The sequence below is a fragment of the Oncorhynchus mykiss genome, chromosome 22 (assembly GCF_013265735.2).
Source record: "Oncorhynchus mykiss isolate Arlee chromosome 22, USDA_OmykA_1.1, whole genome shotgun sequence".
NCBI lineage: Eukaryota > Metazoa > Chordata > Actinopteri > Salmoniformes > Salmonidae > Oncorhynchus > Oncorhynchus mykiss.
The window spans coordinates 51,606,100-51,625,076 of NC_048586.1; the positions used below are offsets into that span (position 1 = coordinate 51,606,100).

At 45.4% G+C, this 18,977-nt stretch overlaps 1 protein-coding gene across 3 annotated transcripts in view; it reads right to left on the reverse strand.

The window, feature by feature from the left end:
• Positions 1-18,977, reverse strand: part of myo10l3 (myosin X, like 3) — a 186,610-nt gene that overhangs the window by 93,324 nt on the left and 74,309 nt on the right. For all 3 annotated transcript variants that reach the window (XM_036959515.1, XM_036959516.1, XM_036959514.1), the window contains 4 exons: positions 13,623-13,705; positions 11,689-11,797; positions 2,183-2,263; positions 980-1,104 (listed from right to left, as the gene is read on the reverse strand). In XM_036959515.1, coding sequence (XP_036815410.1) covers positions 980-1,104; positions 2,183-2,263; positions 11,689-11,797; positions 13,623-13,705 — 398 coding nt within the window. The remainder of the gene's footprint in view (positions 1-979; positions 1,105-2,182; positions 2,264-11,688; positions 11,798-13,622; positions 13,706-18,977) is intronic.

Sequence of the window (18,977 nt, forward strand, 5' to 3'; positions counted from 1 at the left end):
TGATTCTACAGGTTGAAACCCCGGCGTTCATCGACACCCAGCAGGTGATTCTACACGTTGAAACCCCGGCGTTCATCGACACCCAGCAGGTGATTCTACACGTTGAAACCCCGGCGTTCATCGACACCCAGCAGATGATCTACACCCAGCAGGTGATTCTACAGGTTGAAACCCCGGCGTTCATCGACACCCAGCAGGTGATTCTACAGGTTGAAACCCCGGCGTTCATCGACACCCAGCAGGTGATTCTACACGTTGAAACCCCGGCGTTCATCGACACCCAGCAGGTGATTCTACAGGTTGAATCCCCGGTGTTCATCGACACCCAGCAGGTGATTCTACACGTTGAAACCCCGGCGTTCATCGACACCCAGCAGGTGATTCTACACGTTGAATCCCCGGTGTTCATCGACACCCAGCAGGTGATTCTACACGTTGAAACCCCGGGGCTTCATCGACACCCAGCAGGTGATTCTACAGTTTGAAACCCCGGCGTTCGTCGACACCCAGCAGGTGATTCTACACCCAGCAGGTGATTCTACAGGTTGAAACCCCGGCGTTCATCGACACACAGCAGGTGATTCTACACCCAGCAGGTGATTCTACACCCAGCAGGTGATTCTACAGGTTGAAACCCCGGCGTTCATCGACACCCAGCAGGTGATTCTACAGTTTGAAACCCCGGCGTTCATCGACACCCAGCAGGTAATTCTACAGTTTGAAACCCCGGCGTTCGTCGACACCCAGCAGGTGATTCTACACGTTGAAACCCCGGCGTTCATCGACACCCAGCAGGTGATTCTACACGTTGAAACCCCGGCGTTCGTCGACACCCAGCAGGTGATTCTACACCCAGCAGGTGATTCTACAGTTTGAAACCCCGGCGTTCGTCGACACCCAGCAGATGATCTACCGTGCACGGGAGACGGTGATGTTAGTCTGTCTTCCCTGTAAAAAGACCATTGTCCGTTTTTCTCACCTGCTGTAGAAGTCATTAAAAGTCCTGCGGACAGGGAAACCAGCCCTGCGGATCTTCACGGTCTCCAACATCCCAGAATACCTCAGCTGGTTCAGGACCACTTCTGGGTCAAACATGTTGGCGTTCTGAGAAGTACAAAACACACTGAATTACTTTTCAACTCTAATTCTGTGAGAATACAAAAACAGCAGCTGTTGTACGACTGGACAGAAGTATAGTTAACAGTACAGGAGGCAACACACAACAGTACTACGTTCGTTTTACAGGAGGGAACACACAACAGTACTGTGCTCGTCTTACAGGAGGGAACACAACAGTACTGTGCTCGTCTTACAGGAGGGAACACAACAGTACTGTGCTCGTCTTACAGGAGGGAACAGTACTATGCTCGTCTTCCAGGAGGGAGTCAGTACTATGCTCGTCTTACAGGAGGGACGATACAAGGTGTTTAGGAACTAGAATTCTCCTTGTCCTCCTTGTCCTCCCACAGGATCGTTTCAGTCCGGTATAAATCAACTCTATTGTTCTCAGCTGTTCTGTTCTGACTGTGTCGTGTTGTTCCTCAGTGCTGCTTATCACACTGCACAATCACTTAACTCTGATTCACATCTCACTGGCTGTGTGTGTGTGTGTGTGTGTGTGTGGTACCCTACCATCAGGCATGTTATCAACCTGTTGTTCAGAGAAGTGTCAGGACTTGAATGTTCAACAAACGAAGTCCCTGTGGTACAGCTAAGCCCCCCCCCCCCCCCCCCGAGAAAACTGCATTCCCTGTGGTGCAGCTAAGCCCCCCCCCCAGAGACAACAGCATTCCCTGCGGGACAAGGCAGCAGACGACTATTAAAACTTTGAATAGCAGCTAGATATGGAATTTCTGGGATCTGCCTGCCTCTGTACACAGTAACAGACTAGTTCACATTCAGTAGCTGGTGGTTATGGTGAATACTGAATGACCCACCTTGTTCATGTTGGGGTGGATACTGAATGACCCACCTTGTTCATGTTGGGGTGGATACTGAATGACCCACCTTGTCCATGTTGGGGTGAATACTGAATGACCCACCTTGTTCATGTTGGGGTGAATACTGAATGACCCACCTTGTCCATGTTGGGGTGAATACTGAATGACCCACCTTGTTCATGTTGGGGTGAATACTGAATGACCCACCTTGTTCATGTTGTGGTGAATACTGAATGACCCACCTTGTCCATGTTGGGTTTAATGCAGCGCACAAAGAAAGGGTTGGAGGCACTCAGAGTGTTCATCAAGGAATGGAGAGAGTCCTGCAGAAACACAACAGCACATCTAGATACGGGATCAGAAACACAACAACACATCTAGATACGGGATCAGAAACACAACAACACATCTAGATACGGGATCAGAAACACAACAGCACATCTAGATACGGGATCAGAAACACAACAACACATCTAGATACGGGATCAGAAACACAACAACACATCTAGATACGGGATCAGAAACACAACAACACATCTAGATACGGGATCAGAAACACAACAGCACATCTAGATACGGGATCAGAAACACAACAACACATCTAGATACGGGATCAGAAACACAACAACACATCTAGATACGGGATCAGAAACACAACAGCACATCTAGATACGGGATCAGAAACAACAACACATCTAGATACGGGATCAGAAACACAACAACACATCTAGATACGGGATCAGAAACACACCAACACATCTAGATACGGGATCAGAAACACAACAACACATCTAGATACGGGATCAGAAACACAACAACACATCTAGATACGGGATCAGAAACACAACAACACATCTAGATACGGGATCAGAAACACAACAACACATCTAGATACGGGATCAGAAACACAACAACACATCTAGATACGGGATCAGAAACATAATATCTAGATACGGGATCAGAAACACAACAACACATCTAGATACGGGATCAGAAACACAACAACACATCTAGATACGGGATCAGAAACACAACAACACATCTAGATACGGGATCAGAAACATAACAACACATCTAGATACGGGATCAGAAACACAACAACACATCTAGATACAGGATCAGAAACACAACAACACATCTAGATACAGGATCAGAAACACAACACATCTAGATACAGGATCAGAAACACAACAACACATCTAGATACGGGATCAGAAACACAACAACACATCTAGATACGGGATCAGAAACAACAACACATCTAGATACGGGATCAGAAACACAACAACACATCTAGATACGGGATCAGAAACACAACAACACATCTAGATACGGGATCAGAAACACAACAACACATCTAGATACGGGATCAGAAACACAACAACACATCTAGATACGGGATGAGAAACACAACAACACATCTAGATACGGGATCAGAAACATAATATCTAGATACGGGATCAGAAACACAACAACACATCTAGATACGGGATCAGAAACACAACAACACATCTAGATACGGGATCAGAAACAACAACACATCTAGATACGGGATCAGAAACACACCAACACATCTAGATACGGGATCAGAAACACAACAACACATCTAGATACGGGATCAGAAACACAACAACACATCTAGATACGGGATCAGAAACACAACAACACATCTAGATACGGGATCAGAAACAACAACACATCTAGATACGGGATCAGAAACACAACAACACATCTAGATACGGGATCAGAAACACACCAACACATCTAGATACGGGATCAGAAACAACAACACATCTAGATACGGGATCAGAAACACACCAACACATCTAGATACGGGATCAGAAACACAACAACACATCTAGATACGGGATCAGAAACACAACAACACATCTAGATACGGGATCAGAAACACAACAGCACATCTAGATACGGGATCAGAAACACACCAACACATCTAGATACGGGATCAGAAACAACAACACATCTAGATACGGGATCAGAAACAACAACACATCTAGATACGGGATCAGAAACACAACAACACATCTAGATACGGGATCAGAAACAACAACACATCTAGATACGGGATCAGAAACACACCAACACATCTAGATACGGGATCAGAAACACAACAACACATCTAGATACGGGATCAGAAACACAACAACACATCTAGATACGGGATCAGAAACAACAACACATCTAGATACGGGATCAGAAACACACCAACACATCTAGATACGGGATCAGAAACACAACAACACATCTAGATACGGGATCAGAAACACAACAACACATCTAGATACGGGATCAGAAACACAACAACACATCTAGATACGGGATCAGAAACACACCAACACATCTAGATACGGGATCAGAAACACAACAACACATCTAGATACGGGATCAGAAACACAACAACACATCTAGATACGGGATCAGAAACACAACAACACATCTAGATACGGGATCAGAAACACAACAACACATCTAGATACGGGATCAGAAACACAACAACACATCTAGATACGGGATCCTGACATTTAATCCTTGTAAAAATTCCCTGTTTTAGGTCAGTTAGGATCACCACTTTATTTTAAGAATGTGAAATGTCAGAATAATTGTAGAGTGGTTTATTTCAGCTTTTATTTCTTTCATCACATTCCTGGTGGGTCAGAAGTTTACATACACTCAATTAGTATTTGGTAGCATTGCCTTTAAATTGTTTAACTTGGGTCAAACATTTCAGGTAGCCTTCCACAACCTTCCCACAATAAGTTGGGTGAATTTTGGCCCATTCCTCCTGACAGAGATGGTGTAACTGAGTCAGGTTTGTAGGCCTCCTTGCTCGCACACACTTTTCCCAGTTTCCCACACAAATTCTTTAGGATTGAGGTTAGGGCTTTGATGGTCACTCCAATACCTTGACTTTGTTGTCCTTAAGTCATTTTGCCACAACTTTGGAAGTAGGCTTGGGGTCATTATCCATTTAGAAGACCCATTTGCAACCAAGCTTTAACTTCCTGTCTGATGTCTTATGAGGTTGCTTCAATATATCCACATAATTTTCCTGCCTCATGATGACATCTATTTTGTGAAGAGCACCAGTCTCTCCTCCTGCAGAAAAGCACCCCCACAACATGATCCTGCCACCCCCGTGCTTCACGGTTGGGATGGTGTTCTTCGGCTTGCAAGCCACCCCCTTTTTCCTGCAAACATAACGATGGTCATTATGGCCAAACAGTTCAACTTGTGTTTCATCAGACCAGTGGACATTTTATCTGAAGTCACTCCAAAAAGTACAATCTTTATCCCCATGTACTGTCACTTTATCCCTATCGACATGCAGTCACTTTATCACTACCTATATGCACAGTCACTTTATCCCTACCTACATGCACAGTCACTTTATCCCTACCTACATGCACAGTCACTTTATCCCTACCTACATGCAGTCACTTTATCCCACCCTACATGCACAGTCACTTTATCCCTACCCTACATGCACAGTCACTTTATCCCTACCCTACATGCACAGTCACTTTATCCCTACCCTACATGCACAGTCACTTTATCCCTACCTACATGCACAGTCACTTTATCCCTACCTACATGCACAGTCACTTTATCCCTACCTACATGCACAGTCACTTTATCCCTACCTACATGCACAGTCACTTTATCCCTACCTACATGCACAGTCACTTTATCCCTACCTACATGCACAGTCACTTTATCCCTACCTACATGCAGTCACTTTATCCCACCCTACATGCACAGTCACTTTATCCCTACCTACATGCACAGTCACTTTATCCCTACCTACGCACAGTCACTTTATCCCTACCTACATGCACAGTCACTTTATCCCTACCTATATGCACAGTCACTTTATCCCTACCTACATGCACAGTCACTTTATCCCTACCTACATGTACAGTCACTTTATCCCTACCTACATGTACAGTCACTTTATCCCTACCTACATGCACAGTCACTTTATCCCCACCTACATGCACAGTCACTTTATCCCACCCTACATGCACAGTCACTTTATCCCACCCTACATGCACAGTCACTTTATCCCTACCTACATGCACAGTCACTTTATCCCTACCTACATGCAGTCACTTTATCCCTACCTACATGCACAGTCACTTTATCCCTACCTACATGCACAGTCACTTTATCCCTACCTACATGCACAGTCACTTTATCCCTACCTACATGCAGTCACTTTATCCCTACCTACATGTACAGTCACTTTATCCCTACCTACATGCAGTCACTTTATCCCTACCTACATGCACAGTCACTTTATCCCTACCTACATGCACAGTCACTTTATCCCTACCTACATGCACAGTCACTTTATCCCTACATACATGCACAGTCACTTTATCCCTACCTACATGTACAGTCACTTTATCCCTACCTACATGCACAGTCACTTTATCCCTACCTACATGCACAGTCACTTTATCCCTACCTACATGCACAGTCACTTTATCCCTACCTACATGCACAGTCACTTTATCCCTACCTACATGCACAGTCACTTTATCCCTACATACATGCACAGTCACTTTATCCCTACCTACATGTACAGTCACTTTATCCCTACCTACATGCACAGTCACTTTATCCCTACCTACATGCACAGTCACTTTATCCCTACCTACATGCACAGTCACTTTATCCCTACCTACATGCAGTCACTTTATCCCTACCTACATGCACAGTCACTTTATCCCTACCTACATGCACAGTCACTTTATCCCTACCTACATGCACAGTCACTTTATCCCTACCTACATGCACAGTCACTTTATCCCTACCTACATGCACAGTCACTTTATCCCTACCTACATGCACAGTCACTTTATCCCTACCTACATGTACAGTCACTTTATCCCTACCTACATGCACAGTCACTTTATCCCTACCTACATGCACAGTCACTTCATCCCTACCTACATGTACAGTCACTTTATCCCTACCTACATGCACAGTCACTTTATCCCTACCTACATGCACAGTCACTTTATCCCTACCTACATGTACAGTCGTGGCCAAAAGTATTTTGCCTCAGTTTGTATGATGGAAATTTGCATATACTCCAGAATGTTATGAAGAGTGATCAGACGAATTGCAATTAATTGCAAAGTCCCTTTTGGCCATGCAAATGAACTGAATCCCCCCAAAAAACATTTCCACTGCATTTCAGCATTGTTCTTCCTCTGTCAATCATGGTTTCCTGCAAGGAAACACGTGCAGTCATCATTGCTTTGCACAAAAAAGGGCCTCACAGGCAAGGATATTGCTGCCAGTGAGATAGCACAAAAATCATCCATGTATCAGATCATCAAGAACTTCAAGGAGAAGACTTCAGGCCGCCCAAGAAAGTCCAGCAAGCGCCAGGACCATCTCCTAAAAGTTGATTCAGCTGCCATCAGTCCTGTGTCATGCCAACAGTAAAGCATCCTGAGACCATTCACGTGTGGGGTTGCTTCTCAGCCAAGGGAGTGGGCTCACTCACAATTTTGCCTAAGAACACAGCCATGAATAAATAATGGTACCAACACATCATCCGAGAGCAACTTCTCCCAACCATCCAGGAACAGTTTGGTGATGAACAATGCCCTTTCCAGAATGATGGAGCAGCTTTCCATAAGGCAAAAGTGATAACTAAGTGGCTCGGGGAACAAAACATCAATATTTTGGGTCCATGGCCAGGAAACTCCTCAGACCTTAATCCCATTGAGAACTTGTGGTCAATCCTCAAGAGGCGGGTGAACAAGCAAAAAAGCCACAAATTCTGACAAACTCCAAGCATTGATTGTGCAAGAATGGGCTGCCATCAGTCAGGATGTGGCCGAGAAGTTAATTGACAGTATGCCAGGGCGGATTGCAGAGGTCTTGAAAAAGAAGGGTCAACACTGCAAATATTGACTCGTTGCATCAACTTCATGTAATTGTAAATAAAAGCCTTTGACACTTATGAAATGCTTGTAATTATACTTCAGTATTCCATAGTAACATCTGACAAAAATATCTGAAAACACTGAAGCAGCAAACTTCGTGGAAATTAATGTCATTCAAAACTTTTGGCCACGACTGTCCGATGCTACCTCAAATGCAGTAGTAAACTGTAGTCTGGCTTTTTTAATGGCGGTTTTGGAGCAGTGGCTTCTTCCTTGCTGAGCGGCCTTTCACGTTATGCCAATATAGGACTCGTTTTACAGAAGCATTTCAAGGTCCTGGAGTGGCCTAGCCAGTCTCCAGATCTCAACCCCATAGAAAATCTTTGGAGGTCTTTGAAAGTCCATGTTGCCCAGCAACAGCCCCAAAACATCACTGCTCTAGAGGAGATCTGCATGGAGGAATGGGCCAAAATACCAGCAACAGTGTGTGAAAACCTTGTGAAGACTTACAGAAAACGTTTGACCTCATTGCCAACAACCAAATACTTATTTTCCACCATAATTTGCAAATAAATTCATTTAAAATCCTACAGTGTGATTTTCTGGATTTTTCCCCCTAATTTTGTCTGTCATAGTTGGAGTGTACCTATGATGAAAATTGCAGGCCTCTCATCTTTTTAAGTGGGAGAACTTGCACAATTGGTGGCTGACTAAATACAAGACTTGTGGAGGTCTACAATTTTTTCTGAGGTCTAGTCTGATTTATTTTGATTTTCCCATGATGTCAAGCAAAGAGACACTTAGTTTGAAGGTAGGCCTTGAAATACATCCACAGGTACACCTCCAATTGACTCAGATGATGTCAATTAGCCTATCAGAAGCTTCTAAAGCCATGACATCATTTTCTGTAATTTTCCAAGCTGTTTAAAGGCACAGTCAACTTAGTGTATGTAAACTTCTCACCCACTGGAATTGTGATACAGTGCATTATAAGTGAAATAATCTGTCTGTAAACAATTGTTGGAAAAATTACTTGTGTCATGCACAAAGAAGATGTCCTAACCAACTTGCCAAAACTATAGTTTGTTAACAAGAAATGTGTGGAGTGGTTGAGAAACAAGTTTTAATGACTCCAACCTAAGTGTACGTAAACTTCCGACTTCAACTGTAGATACGGGATCAGAAACTCAACAACACATCTATATACGGAATCAGAAACATAATATCTAGATATAGATACAGGACCAGCATCAAGAGGCAACCTCAATACAACAGATTCACACACAATGGCTCTGGCCTCCTAGGGTCCTCATCTCCTGCTGACCAGGGTGTTTACAGGCTCTGACCTCCTAGGGTCCTCATCTCCTGCTGACCAGGGTGTTTACAGGCTCTGGCCACCTGGGGTCCTCATCTCCTGCTGACCAGGGTGTTTACAGGCTCTGGCCTCCTAGGGTCCTCATCTCCTGCTGACCAGGGTGTTTACAGGCTCTGACCTCCTAGGGTCCTCATCTCCTGCTGACTAGGGTGTTTACAGGCTCTGACCTCCTAGGGTCCTCATCTCCTGCTGACCAGGGTGTTTACAGGCTCTGGCCTCCTAGGGTCCTCATCTCCTGCTGACCAGGGTGTTTACAGGCTCTGGCCTCCTAGGGTCCTCATCTCCTGCTGACCAGGGTGTTTACAGGCTCTGGCCTCCTAGGGTCCTCATCTCCTGCTGACCAGGGTGTTTACAGGCTCTGGCCTCCTAGGGTCCTCATCTCCTGCTGACCAGGGTGTTTACAGGCTCTGGCCTCCTAGGGTCCTCATCTCCTGCTGACCAGGGTGTTTACAGGCTCTGGCCTCCTAGGGTCCTCATCTCCTGCTGACCAGGGTGTTTACAGGCTCTGGCCTCCTAGGGTCCTCATCTCCTGCTGACCAGGGTGTTTACAGGCTCTGGCCTCCTAGGGTCCTCATCTCCTGCTGACCAGGGTGTTTACAGGCTCTGGTTACAGGACTATATTTACCCAGCAGTGCCAGCAATGACCTTTGAACCGAGCACTCTCTTTCGCTCAGACTGACTGTCTCCAGTAAGATACTGCCAGGGGGACGTGTGGATGAGGGGTAATCTCCAGCTTTAGGAGCTGCAGTCCAGGCTAAATCCCCTCCACACCAGTTACGGCATGTGAAGCCCCCCACCCATCTCCCACCCATCTCCCATGGAATCCTCTCTCTCTCTATATATATTATAACCTGCTGTGTCTCTGTCTCTCTCCAGACTAACCAGTACTACATGAAGCCCCCCACCCATCTCTCTATATATATTATAACCTGCTGTGTCTCTGTCTCTCTCCAGAGTAACCAGTACTACATGAAGCCCCCCACCCATCTCCCATGGAATCCTCTCTCTATATGTATTATAACCTGCTGTGTCTCTGTCTCTCTCCAGAGTAACCAGTACTACATGAAGCCCCCCACCCATCTCCCATGGAATCCTCTCTATATATATTATAACCTGCTGTGTCTCTGTCTCTCTCCAGACTAACCAGTACTACATGAAGCCCAGAGTGACAGATCACCAGTTTGGCATCAAGCACTATGCTGGAGAGGTAAATTACCCTCAAGGAGCTCAACACTTGAGAAGGACTCTCTCTCTAAAACACAAACAAAACGCTTAGGGAAACGGTCAACCTCATGGTCAAGGCAATCCGTATCATGGCCAAAAGGATTCTATGTGACTCTACAGTATAGTGAAGGTTATGGTTAGGAGGTCAGAGGTTGACTATGCTCCTCTGTGATTGGTCCTCACCCTGAACTGAGAGCTGACAGTGGATTAGGGTTAGAGGTTAGAGGTCCTCACCCTGAACTGAGAGCTGACAGTGGATTAGGGTTAGAGGTCCTCACCCTGAACTGAGAGCTGACAGTGGATTAGGGTTAGAGGTCCTCACCCTGAACTGAGAGCTGACGGTGGATTAGGGTTAGAGGTTAGAGATCCTCACCCTGAACTGAGAGCTGACAGTGGGTTAGGGTTAGAGGTTAGAAGTCCTCACCCTGAACTGAGAGCTGACAGTGGATTAGGGTTAGAGGTTAGAGGTTAGAGATCCTCACCCTGAACTGAGAGCTGACGGTGGATTAGGGTTAGAGGTTAGAGGTCCTCACCCTGAACTGAGAGCTGATGGTGGATTAGGGTTAGGGGTTAGAGGTCCTCACCCTGAACTGAGAGCTGACAGTGGATTGGGGTTAGAGGTCCTCACCCTGAACTGAGAATTGACAGTGGATTAGGATTAGGGGTTAGAGGTCCTCACCCTGAACTGAGAGCTGACGGTGGATTAGGGTTAGAGGTCCTCACCCTGAACTGAGAGTTGATGGTGGATTAGGGTTAGAGGTTAGAGGTCCTCACCCTGAACTGAGAGCTGACAGTGGATTGGGGTTAGAGGTCCTCACCCTGAACTGAGAATTGACAGTGGATTAGGGTTAGGGGTTAGAGGTCCTCACCCTGAACTGAGAGCTGATGGTGGATTAGGGTTAGAGGTTAGAGGTCCTCACCCTGAACTGAGAGCTGACAGTGGATTGGGGTTAGAGGTCCTCACCCTGAACTGAGAATTGACAGTGGATTAGGGTTAGGGGTTAGAGGTTAGAGGTCCTCACCCTGAACTGAGAGCTGACGGTGGGTTGGGATGAGAGGTCCTCACCCTGAACTGAGAGCTGACGGTGGAATAGGGTTAGAGGTTAGAGGTCCTCACCCTGAACTGAGAGCTGACGGTGGGTTGGGGTTAGAGGTCCTCACCCTGAACTGAGAGCTGACGGTGGGTTAGGGTTAGAGGTCAGGGGTCATGAACAGTGAGCCTCACCCTGAACTGAGAGCTGACGGTGGGTTTGCGTCTGGCCGTCCCCATCTTCAGGGTCTCCTCTCCGTTCCTGCTCCCGACACGCTCAAACAGGTCATAGATGAAGTCAAGCCTGAAGGACATAAACCACAGTCCTTTACATTAAACAAACTCGTCAACTGAAACAGGTCTTAGATGAAGTCAAGCCTGAAGGACGGAACAAACATGTTCAACATTCTCTAAACACAGTGGAGTGACTTTAGTACAGGGTCAGAGGGTATTACTCTGTACATTAACACAGTGGAGTGACTTTAGTACAGGGTCAGAGGGTATTACTCTGTACATTAACACAGTGGAGTGACTTTAGTACAGGGTCAGAGGGTATTACTCTGCACATTAACACAGTGGAGTGACTTTAGTACAGGGTCAGAGGGTATTACTCTGCACATTAACACAGTGGAGTGACTTTAGTACAGGGTCAGAGGGTATTACTCAGTACATTAACACAGTGGAGTGACTTTAGTACAGGGTCAGAGGGTATTACTCTGTACATTAACACAGTGGAGTGACTTTAGTACAGGGTCAGAGGGTATTACTCTGTACATTAACACAGTGGAGTGACTTTAGTACAGGGTCAGAGGGTATTACTCTGCACATTAACACAGTGGAGTGACTTTAGTACAGGGTCAGAGGGTATTACTCTGTACATTAACACAGTGGAGTGACTTTAGTACAGGGTCAGAGGGTATTACTCTGCACATTAACACAGTGGAGTGACTTTAGTACAGGGTCAGAGGGTATTACTCTGTACATTAACACAGTGGAGTGACTTTAGTACAGGGTCAGAGGGTATTACTCTGTACATTAACACAGTGGAGTGACTTTAGTACAGGGTCAGAGGGTATTACTCTGCACATTAACACAGTGGAGTGACTTTAGTACAGGGTCAGAGGGTATTACTCTGCACATTAACACAGTGGAGTGACTTTAGTATAGGGTCAGAGGGTATTACTCTGTACATTAACACAGTGGAGTGACTTTAGTACAGGGTCAGAGGGTATTACTCTGTACATTAACACAGTGGAGTGACTTTAGTATAGGGTCAGAGGGTATTACTCTGTACATTAACACAGTGGAGTGACTTTAGTACAGGGTCAGAGTGTATTACTCTGTACATTAACACAGTGGAGTGACTTTAGTACAGGGTCAGAGGGTATTACTCTGTACATTAACACAGTGGAGTGACTTTAGTATAGGGTCAGAGGGTATTACTCTGCACATTAACACAGTGGAGTGACTTTAGTACAGGGTCAGAGGGTATTACTCTGCACATTAACACAGTGGAGTGACTTTAGTACAGGGTCAGAGGGTATTACTCTGTACATTAACACAGTGGAGTGACTTTAGTACAGGGTCAGAGGGTATTACTCTGCACATTAACACAGTGGAGTGACTTTAGTACAGGGTCAGAGGGTATTACTCTGTACATTAACACAGTGGAGTGACTTTAGTACAGGGTCAGAGGGTATTACTCAGTACATTAACACAGTGGAGTGACTTTAGTACAGGGTCAGAGGGTATTACTCTGTACATTAACACAGTGGAGTGACTTTAGTACAGGGTCAGAGGGTATTACTCTGCACATTAACACAGTGGAGTGACTTTAGTACAGGGTCAGAGGGTATTACTCTGCACATTAACACAGTGGAGTGACTTTAGTACAGGGTCAGAGGGTATTACTCTGCACATTAACACAGTGGAGTGACTTTAGTACAGGGTCAGAGGGTATTACTCTGTACATTAACACAGTGGAGTGACTTTAGTACAGGGTCAGAGGGTATTACTCTGCACATTAACACAGTGGAGTGACTTTAGTACAGGGTCGTTGTGCTTGTTTATTCCAGTCAGAGGAACATCTAGTAGCCGTTCCAACATACACACACACACACCACACACACCTGCTGTCCTTGAGCATGTTTAAGACGTCATCTCTGAAGGTGTCTCGGTTCTTCTGTAGGACCCCTCTGACGTCATACAGAACCTGACAGAGAGTGGGGACATGTTTCAGTTAGTTCACCTGGCAGGGGACAGGACAGTGTATGTTCACTGGGGCCATGTTACACATGCTGAAAGAGAATGAGCCTGATCTGAAGCTCAGTGAGAGTGCGTTACACATGCTGAAAGAGAATGAGCCTGATCTGAAGCTCAGTGAGAGTGCGGCTAAGAGCAGGTGAGAGGAGTCGACTGCTCTGTTAAGACCTGTTGAGTTACTCGGCCCCTGGTCTTAACAGCATAGCAGGGACAGATTCCTCCCTCTTACTGAAGTACTGCTCTCCTGGCCCAGGACAGGAAGAGTTAGAGGTATTGATTCCATAGACATCTATAGCCATATACAAAATGACCCATGACAGAGACGTGCTTATGAGTTTAATGATGGTGCAGCTTCACCTCGGATGAGGACTTCCCAAGTTACTATTTCACCTTGTGTTATTTATGATGAAACAACCTCTAAAATACAGTTGGACTGGGAGAAATCTACTGAAGGATGTGACTGTCCTCCATGTGAACTAACAGAGCCCTTCCGGATAACACCGAGCCCTTCCGGATAACACCGAGCCCTTCCGGATAACACCGAGCCCTTCCGGATAACACCGAGACCTTCCGGATAACACCGAGCCCTTCCGGATAACACCGAGCCCTTCCGGATAACACCGAGACCTTCCGGATAACACCGAGACCTTCCGGATAACACCGAGACCTTCCGGATAACACCGAGACCTTCCGGATAACACCGAGCCCTTCCGGATAACACCGAGCCCTTCCGGATAACACCGAGCCCTTCCGGATAACACCGAGCCCTTCCGGATAACACCGAGACCTTCCGGATAACACCGAGACCTTCCGGATAACACCGAGACCTTCCGGATAACACCGAGACCTTCCGGATAACACCGAGACCTTCCGGATAACACCGAGACCTTCCGGATAACACCGAGACCTTCCGGATAACACTGAGACCTTCCAGATAACACCGAGATCCGAGCAGCAGGGGAGTTGGGGTCTGGGGAGAGGAAGGACAGGAATCAGGGTTGCTCCACAGCCTCCTCTCCTAGGGGAGTTGGGGTCTGGGGAGAGGAGGGACAGGAATCGCTGCTGCTTGGCCATGGAAACCCATTTCATGAAGCTCCCGACAAACAGTTCCTGTGCTGACGTTGCTTCCAGGGGCAGTCTGGAACTCGGTAGTGAGTGTTGCTTCCAGAGGCAGTTTGGAACTCGGTAGTGAGTGTTGCTTCCAGAGGCAGTTTGGAACTCGGTAGTGAGTGTTGCTTCTAGGGGCAGTTTGGAACTCGGTAGTGAGTGTTGCTTCCAGGGGCAGTTTGGAACTCGGTAGTGAGTGTTGCTTCCAGAGGCATTTTGGAACTCGGTAGTGAGTGTTGCTTCCAGGGGCAGTTTGGAACTCGGTAGTGAGTGTTGCTTCCAGGGGCAGTTTGGAACTCGGTAGTGAGTGTTGCTTCCAGGGGCAGTTTGGAACTCGGTAGTGAGTGTTGCTTCCAGGGGCAGTTTGGAACTCGGTAGTGAGTGTTGCAACTGAGAACATACCATTTTTAGCACTCGGCGGTCCAGGCACTCCCGTTCTGTGATCTTGTGTGGACTACCACTTCGTGGCTAAGCCATTGTTTCTCCAAGATGTTTCCACTTCACAATAACAGCACTTACAGAACTGACTTGTTGGAAAGGTGACATCCTAAGACGGTGCCACGTTGAAATTCACTGAGCTCTTCAGTAAGGCCAATGTTTGTCTACGGAGAATGGTGGTGTGATCGATTTCATACGTCAGCAACGTGTGTGGCTGAAATAGCCGAATCATTTTAAGGAGTAGTTTTGTATATATAGTGTACGCTACTGCTACTGTCTATTATCTATCCTGTTGCCTAGTCACTTTACCCCTTCCTACAGTATACTGCTGTTACTGTCTATTATCTAGCCTGTTGCCTAGTCACTTTACCCCTTCCTACAGTATACTGCTGTTACTGTCTATTATCTATCCTGTTGCCTAGTCACTTTACCCCTTCCTACAGTATACTGCTGTTACTGTCTATTATCTATCCTTTACCCCTACCTACAGTATACTGCTGTTACTGTCTATTATCTATCCTTTACCCCTACCTACAGTATACTGCTGTTACTGTCTATTATCTATCCTTTACCCCTACCTACAGTATACTGCTGTTACTGTCTATTATCTATCCTTTACCCCTACCTACAGTATACTGCTGTTACTGTCTATTATCTATCCTTTACCCCTACCTACAGTATACTGTTACTGTCTATTATCTATCCTTTACCCCTTCCTACAGTATACTGCTGTTACTGTCTATTATCTATCCTTTACCCCTTCCTACAGTATACTGCTGTTACTGTCTATTATCTATCCTTTACCCCTACCTACAGTATACTGCTGTTACTGTCTATTATCTATCCTTTATCCCTACCTACAGTATACTGCTGTTACTGTCTATTATCTATCCTTTACCCCTACCTACAGTATACTGCTGTTACTGTCTAGTATCTATCCTTTACCCCTACCTACAGTATACTGCTGTTACTGTCTATTATCTATCCTTTACCCCTACCTACAGTATACTGCTGTTACTGTCTATTATCTATCCTTTACCCCTTCCTACAGTATACTGCTGTTACTGTCTATTATCTATCCTGTTGCCTAGTCACTTTACCCCTACCTACAGTATACTGCTGTTACTGTCTATTATCTAGCCTGTTGTCTAGTCACTTTATCCCTACCTACATGCACAGTCACTTTATCCCTACCTACATGTACAGTTGTGGCCAAAAGTTGAGAATGACACAAATATTAATTTTCACAAAGTCTTTTGCCTCAGTTTGTATGATGGAAATTTGCATATACTCCAGAATGTTATGAAGAGTGATCAGACAAATTGCAATTAATTGCAAAGTCCCCCTTTGCCATGCAAATGAACTGAATCCCCAAAACAACATTTCCACTGCATTTCAGCCCTGCCACAAAAGGACCAGCTGACATCATGTCAGTGATTCTCTCGTTAACATAGGTGTGAGTGTTGACGAGGACAAGGCTGGAGATCACTCTGTCATGCTGATTGAGTTCGAACAACAGACTGGAAGCTTCAAAAGGATGGTGGTGCTTGGAATCATTGTTCTTCCTCTGTCAATCATGGTTACCTGCAAGGAAACACGTGCTGTCATCATTGCTTTGCACAAAAAGGGCTTCACAGGCAAGGATATTGCCAGTAAGATTGCACCTAAATCAACCATTTATCAGATCATCAAGAACTTCAAGGAGAGCGGTTCAATTGTTATGAAGAAGGCTTCAGGGCGCCCAAGAAAGTCCAGCAAGTGCAAGGACCGTCTCCTAAAGTTGATTTAGCTGCAGGATCGGGGCACCAACAGTACAGAGCTTGATCAAGAATGGCAGCAGGCAGGTGTGAGTGCATCTGCACGCACAGTGAGGCGAAGACTTTTGGAGGGTGGCCTGGTGTCAAGAAGGGCAGCAAAGAAGCCACTTTTCTCCAGGAACAACATCAGGGACAGACTGATATTCTGTAAAAGGTACAGGGATTGGACTGCTGAGGACTGGGGTGAAGTCATTTTCTCTGATGAATCCCCTTTCCGATTGTTTGGGGCATCCGGAAAGAAGCTTGTCCGGAGAAGACAAGGTGAGAGCTACCATCAGTTCTGTGTCATGCCAACAGTAAAGCATCCTGAGACCATTCATGTGTGGGGTTGCTTCTCAGCCAAGGGAGTGGGCTCACTCACAATTTTGCCTAAGAACACAGCCATGAATAAAGAATGGTACCAACACATCCTCCGAGAGCAACTTCTCCCAACCATCCAGGAACAGTTTGGTGACGAACAATGCCTTTTCCAGCATGATGGAGCACCTAGCCATAAGGCAAAAGTGATAACTAAGTGGCTCGGGGAACAAAACATCGATATTTTGGGTCCATGGCCAGGAAACTCCTCAGACCTTAATCCCATTGAGAACTTGTGGTCAATCCTCAAGAGGCGGGTGGACAAACAAAAACCCACAAATTCTGACAAACTCTAAGCACTGATTATGCAAGAATGGGCTGCATCAGTCAGGATGTGGCCCAGAAGTTAATTGACAGCATGCCAGGGTGGATTGCAGAGGTCTTGAAAAAGAAGGGTCAACACTACAAATATTGACTCTTTGCATCAACTAAATGTAATTGTCAATAAAAGCCTTTGATACAATGCTTGTAATTATACTTCAGCATTGAATAGTAACAAATACCCTCAAATACCCTGTACCCAGCAACCCTGTATATACAGTAGCCATGATGTTACCTGGTACTTCCTGTATATAGCCATGCTATTAACTGATACTTCCTGTATATAGCCATGCTATTAACTGGTACTTCCTGTATATAGCCATGCTATTAACTGGTACTTCCTGTATATAGCCATGGCTTTAACTGGTACTTCCTGTATATAGCCATGCTATTAACTGATACTTCCTGTATATAGCCATGCCTTCAACTAGTACTTCCTGTATATAGCCATGCCTTTAACTGGTACTTCCTGTATATAGCCATGCTATTAACTGGTACTTCCTGTATATAGCCATGCTATTAACTGGTACTTCCTGTATATAGCCATGCTATTAACTGATACTTCCTGTATATAGCCATGCCTTTAACTGGTACTTCCTGTATATAGCCATGCCTTTAACTGGTACTTCCTGTATATAGCCATGCTATTAACTGGTACTTCCTGTATATAGCCATGCTATTTACTGGTACTTCCTGTATATAGCCATGCTATTAACTGGTACTTCCTGTATATAGCCATGCTATTAACTGGTACTTCCTGTATATAGCCATGCCTTTAACTGGTACTTCCTGTATATAGCCATGCTATTAACTGGTACTTCCTGTATATAGCCATGCCTTTAACTGGTACTTCCTGTATATAGCCATGCCTTTAACTGGTACTTCCTGTATATAGCCATGCTATTAACTGGTACTTCCTGTATATAGCCATGCCTTTAACTGGTACTTCCTGTATATAGCCATGCTATTAACTGGTACTTCCTGTATATAGCCATGCTATTAACTGGTACTTCCTGTATATAGCCATGCCTTTAACTGGTACTTCCTGTATATAGCCATAGCTTTAACTGGTACTTCCTGTATATAGCCATGCTATTTTTACTCATTCGTTATTCACTGTGTATTTATTCTTCATGTGAGTATTTCTATGTATTTTATCTTTAAAGGGCTGATCAGCAGTTC